The following is a 15,548-nucleotide window of genomic DNA, read 5'->3' on the forward strand; positions in this document are numbered from 1 at the left end:
ATAGTTGCTGTTTGTGATGCTGTAATAGGCATGACTTTAATTACTGTTTAACTTTCAAATACATAATATGTTTTACATGAGATCTTAAAAAAAGAAAATATGCTTAAATAAACAATACGTACACTTTAACGCACTGCACCATATTCAGTTTCAACAGCTGTATGACATTTTCTTTTAACACTTACATTCTTATTTCACCAAAATATATTTCCTGGGATTTTCAACATACCTAAGCAAGTCAGACACACAGTCTCCGATTCAGGCACCTGTTTCTCATGGGGATCACATGAAAATCCCAGCTACAAGGTACACCCCGACAGGCACATACAATTGTCACTCACCATTTTTATGAATCCATTTATCAAAGCTGCTAACATTCTTTTCTCATCCTCAAGTGTTAGTGCACTATAACAGAAAATGTACATGGTAAATTAAATTTTAGAACACTGCCCATTTTCATTACTTATTCAGCTTTAAAGGTTCAAATGATATATACTAATTTATATAATGTTATGTCCATATAAAATTTATTGCACACTAGGATATTAACCTCATAATCTTAGTTATAGAGAAGTAAGACAGCAATTTTAATATGAATATCACCAAGTCAACCATGCATCACAAGTAAATTCTGAATTTTAAAAAATTAAAAAATTGCTAAAAGTATCTCTTTAGATTGTATAGAAAGTCAGATTTGGCATGAGAGGAAAGAAGCTAAACTAATGTTCTTAATGGTAGCTAGCAAGCAAATGGCTTCAGTCTTGTGTTACAACATGAGAACCTGTAGGAACTGATGATAAAAAACTAAAGAAATAAACCCATTTTTAGGAGAAAAATCATCCCGTTTCAGAGAAAAGGTTTTTTTTTTAATAGAATTTTAAGTAGTAAATATGATAGTTAATATTTTGTTTTAGAAACAACGTCAGTTTTTTGGTTTTTTTTTTTTTTTGTAATGACTAACCCAGCTACATCATTCAAAAACTGTCCTTAACATCACCTTGTTATGATGCTGTTTTTTTAATATTTTAGTAAGAAAGTGATATGTGAAAAAGTTTCTTTTCAAGATTATTACTGATATGTATTCTATAGAAAGAGTCCAAATCTGATTTGAAACAAATTTACATCACATGAAAATCCAATAAGACAAATCTGTTTCACTGAAAATGGATAAACAAAAAGTTAAATTAGTTAACTAATCCAATTTAATCCTTTCACTGTTATGTACTTGGCTCCAGGTTTGACCTCTAGTGTGTATAAGTTACCATTTTCCCAGCTCAGACACCAGATGGGAACAGGACAATAGTATTATTATATAAATTCGGTAAAGGAGGAAAGAAAATCTCAGCATGATTAGCTCATTAGTGCATTGCCAATCAAACGAGCCAACTGATGGGCTCTGGGAGGCTCAGAAGACTGGTAATGGGATCTCTAGGTCAATTATAGGTTTCCAGTTCAATTCTGAATCAGCCTGCTCCCAGTCTAAAGGCTGTTACCCTCCAACAGCTGCTACAGGGGTCAGTGAGCCCTGTACAATGGACTGAGACTTTCCTGAACCACGATGTGAAAAAATAGATGCAGGAGTTAAAGTAGTTAGAATTTATGACAATTTGCTAATAAAAGATGATAGAACAGGATCAAGCAAATGATATAAACAATCCTGTCTCAGCTAAAAAGAACTGCTGGTTTAAGGGATTTTAAGGCTCTTAGGAAAGTATGAGAACTGTTTTGGCAAAAGGAAGTACCAAATACGAACCACCATAAACTACTTCAATTTTTTTAATAAGCTGTTTTAGCTTCAATACATTGTTCTATTTAAAGGCTGAAGTGGCTTTTAGTGCAACATATAGACAAAAAATATGATCTAATCCACAATAAAGCTCTTAAACTGGTATAAGTTGGAACTGCATATCAAATTATTTATTATTTTTATCAAAAATAGATCTTGCAGTTGTGAAATACCAAGGCTGAGAAAGTTAAAAGCTCCTTTGGAGCATCAACCATATGTAAGTGGCTCTGGGCTGAGAGTGCCAAAGGAAACCATTTCCTCACAATTCTGTATCAGAGAAAAGGAGGAAAGCGAGAGAGAAAAGGAGGAGAGCGAGAAGGAGAGAGCCAGCACAGAAAAGAAAAAAATGTCCTGATCGATACACAGGATTATTCAGGATTATCACTCCTATCCAGGCAGTGAGGGGGCAACCATGCACAGACGGTTTAGCCTAACAATCTCGGCACTCACAAAACCATGGGAGAAAAAAGAGGATGATTTAGGAGAAAGACATAGATGGTTCAAGAGCTTCTCCACTTGAGTAGGTTCCCTACTTGAGTTCCTAGAGATCTTCAAGGTGTGCTTTCAAAATTACACACTCCTTGATAGTGGCTAAATAATCAAAGAAAGGTATAAATGAGTATGGAGATCTGTGTTTTAATGGCTACATATTCATTTAAAGCTCATAAATAGTTTATTATTCACCACAACTCAAAGATGACATTGGTTTCATTCTTAAAAATATATATATATTTTTAAAAATGTCTTTAGTGTCTCTGCTTCACTAGAAAATTCTACAGTCATTGCTATTTACCTTTTTATATGTTGCTTCAGTATTCAAATAAACCAGTAATTAAAGAGCAAATAATAGGTGCTGCCACTTCACCGCACAGCTCTTCCCTCACTGCTAATTGGATTCATGTCTTAATCCACCACAAAACAGTCTCAGAAGTGTGAAACCATACACCAAGCAGCCCCACTTTGCATAAGCTATGCGGTTTAGTTTGAGCAAAGTTGATCTTACTTCACAGAATCATGCATCGTCTTGCAGATATGCAGAAGGGCATTGAGAATAACAGGATCCTTTGTAGATTCCTGCTGATGCCTGTAAGATATTTTTGAAAAACACTGATGAAAAATACTCTGCTGTCCAAAGGAGGAAAAAAAAAATTAATGACCTTTTAATGTATAAATCCTATGAGCAGCACTGTAAGACACTAAGAATGTACAGAAGTTTTGTGCATGTGTGTGTGCGTGCGCATATACATATATATATTTTTTAAAACCAAGACAAGCAGGTTAACAAACTTAGGATTACAAAAAATGCCTGTCAAGAAACATCACCTGAATGCATGCAGGTTTATTGCCCAGCCACAGAATTTAACTTCTTAAGGGGCGCAGCAAGCTAGATAAGCAGGAGGTTGGAGCAATCTAAATGTCAAAGCAAGCCAATCCTAGAATTATCCGAGAGTAATACAATGCCTCAGCTAGCGATGGGCACACAGGCACATCTCAAGAAACCGAGCATTTGGCCTTGGAACTGCATCATCCAGATTTTTTAACATTGGTTAATGTTACTAAAGACTTTCAGAAAGTCTTTAATTATCAGGAGAAATGAAAAATACCACGCTACTGAGGAAACAGTATCTTCAAAAACATTTTTAGCAGATATGAGTCAGCAGCTGTACACTTATCTAAAGAAAATTCCAAAGGAGAAAATGGATCCATACCAACCCAAACATTTAAAAGGATACAGAAGAATGCAGCACGACAGAAAAAGGGACGGAGAACAGAAGTTTCAAACCCCCGTGAACACCGAATGCTCTGCCTTGCGTTCACTTGCAACCACCAAACCTTAAAGCATAACTAAACATTTAGACAAATGGGGGAGCACATCATGTTTCCCATGGCACACGTTTCACATGTTCAGCCACCAGATGATTTCAAAATTGTTTCCTCTACTGGGGCTCTGCTTTACCAATGATTTAAAGCACATTAAAGAACTCTAAACAAGTTTCCTCCCAAAGACGAAATAGTTAGTTTTCCTTCAATAGATTCTGTATTTCTAGAAGAGACATACCTATTCCCTCTGTACACTGCAAGGTGACAAATGGACCCATCAACTTAACTCATTTGACTGTAATCACACTAGATATTAACAAAGAAATTTGACATTTCAGGTTAGAAAGACATGTCTGAAGTGTCCTTCATTCTCTCCTGCCTTAAATACTACCAAACTAGGAGACTAACTCGGAGATGGTAGACTGGCAGTCAAGTGCCCATTCTCTCTCACCGGATACATCGGTGGCAGCAAATAATACCAGACTATAAATATTTGTTCTTCATACACAACTTAAGGGTTCTTTGACTACGTAGTATTAAAAGCTTCTTACTTAAAATGCTTAAAAATCAAGATCAAAAACGTGCAGAATCTCAGAAGAACGTTTCCTTCATTTTAACTAGAACTTTTTACCACAAATTCAAACTTCTGTCACAGGGAGGACAGGATTGAAGGAATCAGTGACAAGTGTTTGTTCATATACTGAGCATCTAACCTGCCTAAAAATTTTCATTGCATTATCATTCATAAAGGTAATTTCCTTATAAAGCTTCTGCTAACAAAAACTGTATCAAATACTCAGATTGTGTTGTATCAGTTCTACACATAGCAGAAAACGAATGTCTTTCATTTGTAAGTTTTGGTAAATATTAAAAAAAAATAGCAGAAGAGTATTTGCAATACACCAAGGTGTCCTTTTGATAAAAAGCAGAACTTGCTCCACTTAATGTCTCAGAGAATTATCATCACTTAGCATCTGCCTGCATTTTAGGGATCTAAAACAAAAAGGTGAAAAGAAACGTTTCAAAGAATCTGTTAATTGAAAAGAAAAGGACTGTTTGACTTTTGCAAAATTTGAAAATAAAGCTTCATCTTCTAAGTTCATTTTCAACAGTAGAAATATCCATTTTTCTATATAATGGAGCTTGTAACAATAGACTGCCCTTCCTCGTCCGTTATACCAAGATGGTTCTGTGCTGTGACATCAACTGGAATACAAAATATTTCATAAACAAACTAAAGCAAAATAAATTGAAAAAAATCTCAGAGAAGAACTAATCTTTTAATCAATAGCAAGTCAGCATCACTGTGATTACTTCAATTTCAGCTTTCATTGTGAACAGGTAATCAGTCAATCAATAGATTAACAAAAATGACACATTTACATTTTCTTTCCATAGACTGGAATATCTTTACAAGCTAAGTGGACCATACACTGACTCAATCTATCTTCCGTAACAATTTTTCGATAGATTGCCCAGATCCTCCAGAGTGCACTTAATCTGAATATTCTCCACTTACTTAATAAAAGCTTCCATAATGCACTTGCAAACCTCCACTCTCACACATTCCTTTTGGAACATATCCAGAAATGGCAAGAATTTCTCCTGAAAGCACAAATAAACAAACAAGTAAAATTAGCTATTTTACAAACAACGTACTGAGTCAATAAATATTTGGGAGAAGATTCATAATCAAACCTGTTATATTTAAGATATATATTTTTTTGAAGACAGTAATTCATCTTAAAGAACCAGTAATGAACAAGAAAAACGGAAAAACACTGATGGCTGAAAAGTATATCAATTTATTGATTCAGGAGATCCAGAATAAAATGCAATACACAGAACTAGTTGAATCAACTTTTGCAAAATTTTTTAAAAGCAATCTTATGCTTGAAGCAGTTTTGTTCCCCTACATGTCTGAATTTGTAGTGAACTTACAGCAGTATATTAAAAAAAAATGAGAACAGGCCACACAGCAGCTACCATTCTGGATTTATCCAGGGCAACTTATGAAGGTCCAAGACATTTGAATTTTCTTAAAAGATAAGGGTTTAGGTCATTAAGATACTGAGATAATTAGTTTCTGTATCATCTCAAAAATATAGTGAGGGTAAGTTTTTTCAGAATTGTCTGAGCAACATGTGAGTCAGACTTGACTCCCCAGAGTCTGTCTTGACTTCTACTCTTTGGCTGGTTTCAGTAATTTGAAGCCCACTCTCTTCCCTCCTTTCTTTCCAATTCATATGCAGTCTCTGACCTCCACAATCTTCTCTTTTTTTCAATATTAAACTTAAGTCCTATAATACAGCATGATAAGCATATATCCTAACACAGGAACAGCTATCAGCAGTTGCAGGAACACATCCTGAAATAAATGATATTTTATCTTTCACTGACTGTCAATTATGCCGTAACAACAAAACAACTTGGAAAATCTAATAGCCTAAGGAAAAAAGTATAGAAAATTGGAATTAGAATACTGAACATTTAAGCAGTAAGCAGCAGAATGTTCCCAGAATGTTTTAGCACTTTTCTACTTGACAAAAAGTCCTCTCATCATGTGAGTTTGCAAACAATCTAAATATGCAAGTCAGGTAAATGTTCTTACAGCAGCAGTAGACCCTTCCTAAAACCTGATTAAACACATTATCACTTACCACTGAAAAAAGTAGAGAGAAGTCATGAATATAAGTAATGACTTTCTGAATAATTGACTGCAGCTAAAAATAAAAAAAGGAGAAAAGATTGTAATATAAGTTAAATTAAGAAAAAATATATATACTAGGATTTCTTTTGACATAGATTTATCTTTAAGACTACCCACACCAGAGATTATTCTTCTCCAGTTCTTCATAGAAAATAGGTTGGAAGACACTTAAATGTTCATCTATGTCATTTCTTTTTCCCCAAAGCAGGATCAACTTCAGCTATTTTATTCCTAACATGTTTTTCCAACGTGCTCTTCAGAGTCCTATGAATGGAGACTCACCAATCTCCCCAGCCAGTCTTTTAGTTGTTCTTTACTTTTTACAGTGAGGAAAATTTCTAATTTATAACCTGCACCCTCTCTAGCTCTCTACTAAAAAAAACCAGTTTCATCAATCTTCTTTTGTAGGCACTTTTCCTATCCTCTGAGCAACCACAAAAACTTTTTTCTAGAATCTCTCCAAGTAATCCATATGTCACTTCACACACAGTGTTAAGAACCGGACAAAACAGATCCACTGAAGCCTTAATAATGTTAAGTGAAGATGGATTATTTCATGTTTTACTCCTGTTTACACAGCCTGGCACAATAGTTGGTTTTCTTCAGTAGAATATCATTGCTGACTTGGAAGTTAATTAATGCTACTTCTAGATACTGCTGGGAAAAAAGGAGCAACACACTGAAGCATCACATTGTTCCAAAAAGCATCCCAAATTCTAGATATTCTTTAAAAATAATAGTTTTGTTGTAAGATACATCACCATTGTTTCAGAACTAATTTCATCTAAAGAAAATGCACTTTACCTGTGGGTAAGCATCTTCAAATGCTCGATCAGGAGTCATGTGTTTGATAACATCAGCCAAAACAGTATTGACTTCTCGCTTCTGTGTAGCAAAAATGAGTTTACACAGTACAGTAATGAAACCAGCACATAAATGACTAAAAACCAGTTTGATAATTCATTCCCATTTACCAAAGCATTAGCTTGCTACAGAGCTCTAGTTAAGCCAGGAACTTTAACCATAGCTCCAGTAAAGCTTTAAACTGGTCCATCTGCCATTTAAATAAAGGTAAGAAATATTATACAGGGTTGAAAAAAGCCTCCTTCAAAGCCACATCTTTTGTCCCTCCTATTCCTCTTTCATAAAGGGAAATACATTTCTTCATACACTAAAGAAGTTCTATACAGTTATAAATGGTCATTAGCTTTTCTACTATTAACACTTAGCCTGTACCAGAAAACCTGCCCCTTTCCCCTCTCCCCTCCACCCCCCAAAAAGTAATTTTCGCATACCGTAAAATGTCTGCAGGTATACTCCACCCACACTTCAGCACAGTTGATATAATCCTAGAAAAACATGCGTCTTGTCATTCCCAAAGTTTATAAAGGTTAAGAGAACACACTTCTAAAAATTATGCTTAAAAGAATATAACCCAAAATGCAATTCATGCACACTTAAAGATCTGTCAACAATGATGAACCTCAGAACTGCATTGCTCATGTATGTAAGCAGAGCTCAGAAAAGCAGGGATTATATACAGTTATTACTAGGTATCATATTTTTGGCAATTGTCTGTATCTAGAAAAGATAAACTAGGCCATGCTAAGTGTACTGCTTACTGAACAACTGACTACAATTTTGGCTTAAACAGAAAACCAGTTAGTAGCAAAATGGAACCATCAGTAACTCACCTGAGGGTTTTTCAACTTTGTTATAACCTTCCAGGCTTCATTTAATATTTGAAGGCGATCATTTTCAGGAGGATCAGCCAACGCCAAGTTTAATCCCAATGAGCGAAAGAGAAGATGCTGAAAGTTAATTAGAAATTTTAAATTACAACCAGAAGACATGTGTTTGTCCAACATAGCTCAATGTGTAACTCATAAATGTGTGAGTTATGTAGACAACTAGCTAAGAGTATAAAGAAGTCAGCCAGACAATGAATAAGCAATGTTATAAATTACACACAAAAGTTACCTTGGGGAATCCAGATTCATCGCACTCTTTAATCATACCGATGAAGTCCATAGACCTTGCAGCAATAAACTCTGCTCTGAATGCTGACATTACTGAATTCAAGAGCAAAGCGCTACAACAGACATAACACAAGTTAATACATCTCAATATTTTGTCCTCTGGTTTATATTAATCTGAACTTTTCAGATTTTCAACAATCTAGCATCTATTCTGAATTAAAAAAAAAAAAAAGATACCAAAAAAACTTTTTAAGTTGAACTTGTATTGATGAGGACTAATATTACATTAGCAAAACCAGAAAACATTAAGTTATCAGACAAGGAGAAGATAAACCAGCCTGTAGAACACTTTTTCCTCACACAGGCCCTTTGAAACCATCATTTTACTGAAATTTGGTAGAAAGAAAAGCATGTAAACCAGCAGTAGCTCATGTGCTTAGTAACCCACTCTCCTTTTAACTATAGTTCAGAAGTATACTTTGACAGGTTAAGTCTCCAGCAAACCTTTTTTGACTGAATTAAAAAATACATACATTATGAGAGTCAGATTTCTAGCAGCTGAATTGTTAGGATTAAAACAAATCCAAAGGGTGATTATAGGATAATTGGCAATGATATATTTAGACACCTAAAATTAATCATTTAGACCAGTATATGCATTGCTTCTGAACCAAAGTTACCCATGGAGGAGTCAACCCATTACGTTATTGTAAAATCCAGTTTACTATTACTATTATGCAAACAGGAAAAAAAAAAAAATCTGACATCATTAAAAAAGCAAATCCTTTAGGCAGACTCAGCCATAAGTTAGCACAGAAGCTGTCTTATAATCCTAGCAACACTGAGTCCTTTGCTATTCCAAAGTCGACAATCTGAATATGAAACAGTTCACCTTGAGGGAGATTCTATAGAGCACTTAGAATAGCCCAGCATTCCCGTGCTTTCTGACTGAGCATCACTGGTCCCATAGCAATTTGATAGGAATTTGCATTTTATCATTAGACAAACACTTCCAGTCAGCTAGATGATATGCTTTGCAATACAGAGAAGCAGACTGTCACTTTTCACTTAGATGGTTGCAGCACAGTTCACAGAACACAGTGAGATTATCTTAGATTTATATACTGATTTCTATTGCTTTATAATATTTTGACAGCCATAAGAAGACATCAAAACACAGAACACCACTTGAAAACAAAATTATCTTGCTTTATAGATTTTCTACACTGGATTATTTAAATTTCCAATAAAATAGGAAAATCCCAAAACACTTAATTAAAAAAAAATAATTTCATTCAACATCTTGTCCTTCTGTCTAAGAAGGAATGAGAACAAAGATGAAGCAGCTAGCCCATCTTTACAATGAGAGATGCTAAAAGGTAATTTGAAAGCAAGTTCCACAAGACAGAACAATACCTATACGCAATAATCAATACAGCAGAGTATGAGGATTATGTTTTACCCATATTACACACTCAGATACAATAACATCTGCACATCACTTTTTTCTTTTTTAAAATCACACTTTTTCCCCCTACTCCTTAACTCAGTCATAGAGTGCTAATGCTGACATTCTTCTCTTCAAGCAATCAACAATTTTTCTAGTTCGTCTGCCAATGCCAACCGGACTAATGCAAAGCACATCAGGAAAAAAAAAAAAAAAACACAACCAAACACCTTCGCAGTACTTAGTACGCTTAACTAATAAAATGAACCGAGATTAGCTCATTAGCAGGCCAAATCATATTCACGTAGCTCAGAAAGCACATCCAAAACTCTCAAACAATCTTTCTAAATTACTCACTTAACACGATTAGCCTGCACACAGACTTCTAAGGTACCCTTGAGAGACTACTTCTCATCTTAAAAAAGCAGTCACCTGAATATACTATCTTCTGAAGGTGTCTGTTGCTTTATAACTTCCCTTGCAAAATTCTTGGATGGGCTAACTGTGGCCAATGGAGGGCTGGAAGGAAGGGGTGGGAAGATGAGAAAAATGAAGCACGACCAGGAATTACCGAAATGGCTGACAGGGAACATTTTATATGTCCTAAGCTTTGGCTTAGGAGCCAGAGTGCAGCAACTAGTTTAATTTAATTTTTGTTCTACAAGCAATCTACCATTATTTTGGAATTCATCTCTGGAAAATAAATGTTCATAATTATGACTTTAGTCAGCTACTGGGAGAATGATAGCTAAGCTATGCATTCAAAAAAGGTTTGCAAAGGGGAAAGACAGTGTTATATTACAAGGATTCAGGAGTATACAGACTCATGGCTTCTAGGTTGAGAGATACTTACTTGTTCCCCAATTTTTTGCATCTCTCCATCATCTCAGTAAGCAGAACCTATAAGAATTACTTATTAAAATTAGTGAGTAGAGACTACACAAAAAGGTTCAGTTTTAATTAATGTAGTAAAGTCTGCTAAAAGCTGTTTTAATTACCTACCCAATACATTCAAATAATCCTGTCTTATCCTGTATTTACAGCAGAAGAAAATAATTGTGTAGTACAACATAAAAGCACATCTACGGGAATGGGTACAGTGACATTTTAATCAAAAACACCATTTTATGGAAGTCAAATTTGCAATCCTTCAGCCATGCCATTTCTCAGAACAATTACTATTTGCCAACAAGGTCAATTACCTCTGGCAAGAGAGGGGAAGATTAGGAGCTCCCTCCTGCAGAATACAGAACAGACTGAAACTAAAATAGCCTGCTGACTACATCAAGCAATTACAAAGCTACGGTTTACCCAAATCATTTTTATATCAGTATGACAGAAGAAACTAATAAACTCAGGGGAAAAAAAAAAAATTAAACTAGCTAAAGGCAGCAAGAAACAAACAACAGTATTGCCTATGAATTTAAAGGGGTCTAATACGAGCTTTGTGGAAACAAGTATTCTTTCCGTATAGAAGAGAAAAACAAATGAAAATCCTCAGTCATACCTAGGCTCTTTATACTAACTTTTATATGCACATAAGAACTGACTGAGATATTTTTAATAGAAAGGATGGCAAGAGGTTTAAATATTTGATAACATTGAATTATTTAAGTTTTTCCTCAACTGCTGAAGTTTTATAATGCATCTTTAGAAAACAACTTCTTTAAAATATCTTAGGCCAATAGTAACATATTGATCAAATGGATTAAAAAAAATACAGTTATATCAGTAAATTAAGGAAGCAGTTAAAAAGACACCATGAATTTCCACCACAAATGATTAATGTTTTCATCACTTCTCGAGTCCTGCAGCAGAGTTATTTGACAAGTAAGTCCTAGACACAAGTATGTACTTATGTACATCAGACTATTATTGTCTTGAACATACCTGCTGTATTAAACAGATCTACTGGCTTTGTTTTCAAGTGGTGATGAGGGGAAGGTTTTGTTTTGTGTGTTTTCTTTTTTAAAATCTTTCCTCATGCTGTCTGTTAGCATGATTTTACTACATAAGAGCAGAACTTAATCAGCAACTGTGTATACAGCAATTTAACATACAGAAGACAGAAAAGGGGGCTTGCTTTTTATACTTTTTAACTCTATATAATTCTATATTAACAGTGAAAGCAAAATCTAAAACCTGAGTAGTGTAATAAATAGTAAAAAACAGAGCAAATCAATCTGAAGATGATGCTGATATTTTAGGTTGTGTCACTTCTGATTTGTTTCGTGCCATAGAAATCTACAATTTATAATAAAATGCATTTACGCTGCCTAAACTTTGGTTTCAGATTTGACACTTACCTCTTCCTACTGGACAACCCTCTCCAAGGACTTCTAGCATAAAATATATGGTGTTACTAGATCAGATGCTTTCAGTGTTCTTAAGTTTTACAAAGCACTGTGCGTATTTGCAGTTCTCCAAAATGCCCCTGGGCTTCTTCCAGCTTCAGGTGGAATACAGCACGTTCCTCTCACTGCATTATGTAGTTAAGCAGTGGAGGAAAAACAAAACAAAACAACAAAAAAATCCCCCCCCCCCCCGGAGTAAGTCTATAGATCATTAAAAAAAAGTAACTCTTCACCTCACCACATTTCCACTAACACTTCCATTAGTATCAAGCATTACCACACCTGCTTACCTCAGGAGCGCGGTATGCAATACACTGTAAAATCCAGTCTATAGCAGGAGAGTACAGAGTCAAATACAAGGGGATCTCCACACACTGTGCTACCAGCTGATTCTGAACTGTATCCCCATGAATCTGTTAAAATAAAAGACAAAAAAATGTTGCTATGAATAGGAAAGTTATTTTTCAGGCGCTATGACAAACTGGACAAAGTCTGTGTATTAACTGAAACTATGACAGAAAGGATCATAAAGATAAACAGACATTTTGAACCATCCTCTGCATGCTAGGGGAAAAAAGCAAGCATATAGCATATATAATTAAAGCATGGAAACATGCTGAATGGAGCAGCTTAAATTTATCAGCATGTATGTAATATTTCCCATACAATAGCTAGGTACAAGAGTATCCCGAAGCCTAGATTTAAAAAACTTCGAAGATTTTTCAAGAAGTATTTCAGTAGTAGGTTGCTTAAGGAGCATATTTATGTGACTTGGCCAATGAAACACATATTTGCTTACTTGTTTAAACGTTAGAAGAAAGTCAAAAAAATTTTTGTTAAGGCTTTCTTTCAGTTGTGGTGCCACTTCCATCCCAACCTGTATTAAAAGAAATAGAAAGATTTTATCTGCATCCATCGCCTACCATCCTCCTCCAGCCACAAAACAAAAATGCATTTTCCAGAGGAACATATCCAATTGCATCCGTCAATCAACGAGCAGTACTGAATCACATGCTTTGGAGTGTCTTCATGGACAAAAAGGGACATGCTAAACGGCTAAACTCTTCCTTAGTATAAAATTCCAATGATTTTTATTAGATTATTAGTCTTACCTGCTCTATCATTATGCATCTCTTTTAGAGTTATTAGGAGTAGGAAGGTGGACTGTGCAAAAATATTCATCTAAACTGCTTCCTAGAATCCTTCAGAAATCTTGCACTATGTAGCAGGAATGATTAAGCTATGACAAAAAGGCGGGCATTACTGTATTTCAAGATTCAAATAAACTCATAAGCAGCTCATCTATCAAAGCAGAGGCTAGTGATTACTTGCAGATGCAAGAATTCACATGGACAACCCTGGGGAGTATACTAAAAGCATACTGGACCGTTTAATCAAGCCTACCAGCTACATCAACACTAAACGGATTTGTGGCATTTGATAACGGCAGCAAACCTCATGTAAGTGTTGCTAACTAACAGCCCTAGCATCTCCTAATTTTACTCAAGTTCTTTGCCACTACTCCCAAAGTGTAGTTCACAAATATTTTTCCACCACTGATGGCTTTTTGAGTCATTTTAGGGTCTCCTCTTGAGCATGTTTGTCTCGGCTGAGCCGTTAAGGGGACTGCAGGAGTAGTTCAGGACAAGATGCCAGCCATGCTGTAAGAGCACTTTGTCAAGTGGCTCCTTTGCCAGGGAGCTTGCCAGCCCTTTGCCTGCCACAGGCACTCCAGCAGCCGAAGGAGGAAGACAAACAGAAGGAAAGTGCATCTATTAACTATAAAAAGTAGTGTCTAGCAATCAGACAACAGCAGGTAGTATCAAATTCCAAACTCTTCTTACACTTGTGTTACTAACTTTTGCCCTCCCTGAAGAGGTAAGACTGGCATAAGAAGCAGACAAGATTAGTTTTTATTTATTATAAACATTTAAAGAAAGAGTCCACATTTTTATTAAAACAAAAGAGATTTTGGTATTTAGTTTGTTAAAGGAAAGAAACAGGCTGTTGACGACTTCCGAGAAAAACTGCAGTTAAAGTTTCCTTTAGGGGCAGAACTAGCTGTAGTAAGTCTTTGATACAGATTTATTTGACGTGTTAAATGGTAGCCTACCCTGCAAAGGTACGCTCTGGCATAGACTGCAACCAGTGGATCTCCAATTCCTCTAATCATAGACGTTAATCGTGGGAGACATTCTGAAATCCCCCTGTTAAGATTTTTCAGAAATTAAATTGAAATTTAACAATCAATAACAGAATTACACCATCCATGGATAGCTTGAGTGGCTGCCTTATAGACTGACAATTGTGCATAGGAACACATCCCACAGATAAAGCATATTAGCACAAAATTTTATTTCAGAAGTAAAATTTAATGTGTCTGTGTAGCCACAGACATCCTATATTTGAATTACGATGTTTACTTTCAGATAGCCAGGTTGGATGCTTAAATTATAAAGAGCCAAGTGGAAGTAAACCCTCTCTCCTCTAATTTGGGGAAACAGCAAAGCTCTAGAAGGGTTGCATTTCAATTTAAAAGAAGCATCCATTTAAAGTACTGGCAGAACTCCTTGTATTTCTCATTTTCCCACAGGTCCTTTTTGATAGAGCTGTATTCATGCCCGAAGATGAGGACCATCAATTCCAGGAAAAGAACTGCCTTTAGTAATAATGAGGTTGTCACCGGAGAAGCAATTTGGATTACAACATTCATTTTAACATTTTACTAAAAAGAGGGATGATTACACATGAAGGACCATTTTCAGTTCAGCAATTGACACTGTTTGGCAACATATGAAACTCAAACCAAGATTTTCAATAGACAGCGGTTCACCACTCCTACACTGTTCCTCCTGCTCAGTCTCTAACAATATGATACACCAGGATATTCCTTTCAGTTTTCTAACTCTTCTTTCTTCCCCCTCACTCCTCATCTTAGCAATCTTGCTTTCCTCTCCACCATTTCAAACCACTGTTTTTTTAATTTGCAAACTCTTAATATCACAATTATACGTATGCTCCGTAACTGCAGGCATTGTTGCATTTCCCGTTGTACTTTGAAGTTACTTCATGGCGTTCTCACCAGAAACTCCAAAGCTCCTCAATACTTCTTCCTCTCAGAACTATTCACCATTACACACGGAACTTGCATGCTTAACTTCTTACATTAGTTTATAAGCCTGCCCATTCATTTCCTTCCCATGTTTAATATTTGCTCTTACATTTTGGATAGGAACTTATTGCACTTCAATATTGCTGCTTCCACATAACTAAAATAAAGCCAAGTTAAGGAAAATAAACTAGGACACATGCCATATAAAAACAAAATTATATACCAAATACATACTGAAGGACTACTTTAAGGCATTCTGTAATTAGCCTCACTAAATTTTGTGAGTCTTTACAGTTTGTCTAGATTTTCATATCTTCCCATGCTTTCATGCATCAGCTC

General features: G+C 35.5%; 1 protein-coding gene across 7 annotated transcripts in view; it reads right to left on the reverse strand.

Annotated features, from left to right (window-relative positions):
• The window catches only part of VPS35L (VPS35 endosomal protein sorting factor like), a 63,288-nt gene that overhangs the window by 29,738 nt on the left and 18,002 nt on the right, over positions 1-15,548 (reverse strand). For 6 of the 7 annotated variants that reach the window (XR_003256243.1, XM_026083133.1, XM_026083132.1 and 3 more), the window contains exons 11-23: positions 15,319-15,366; positions 14,211-14,304; positions 12,897-12,974; positions 12,388-12,510; positions 10,597-10,643; positions 8,298-8,409; positions 8,012-8,128; positions 7,613-7,666; positions 7,122-7,202; positions 6,268-6,330; positions 5,127-5,212; positions 2,790-2,870; positions 342-405 (exon numbers count right to left, since the gene is read on the reverse strand). Coding sequence is in view for 6 of the 7 variants with exons in the window: in XM_026083133.1 (XP_025938918.1) it covers positions 342-405; positions 2,790-2,870; positions 5,127-5,212; positions 6,268-6,330; positions 7,122-7,202; positions 7,613-7,666; positions 8,012-8,128; positions 8,298-8,409; positions 10,597-10,643; positions 12,388-12,510; positions 12,897-12,974; positions 14,211-14,304; positions 15,319-15,366 (1,048 nt within the window). In the remaining variant the exon portion in view is untranslated. The remainder of the gene's footprint in view (positions 1-341; positions 406-2,789; positions 2,871-5,126; positions 5,213-6,267; positions 6,331-7,121; positions 7,203-7,612; positions 7,667-8,011; positions 8,129-8,297; positions 8,410-10,596; positions 10,644-12,387; positions 12,511-12,896; positions 12,975-14,210; positions 14,305-15,318; positions 15,367-15,548) is intronic. The other variant, XM_026083134.1, reaches the window with a different exon arrangement.

Source organism: Apteryx rowi, unplaced genomic scaffold (genome assembly GCF_003343035.1).
Source record: "Apteryx rowi isolate R43461 unplaced genomic scaffold, aptRow1 scaffold_6, whole genome shotgun sequence".
In the NCBI taxonomy this organism is placed as follows: Eukaryota; Metazoa; Chordata; class Aves; order Apterygiformes; family Apterygidae; genus Apteryx; species Apteryx rowi.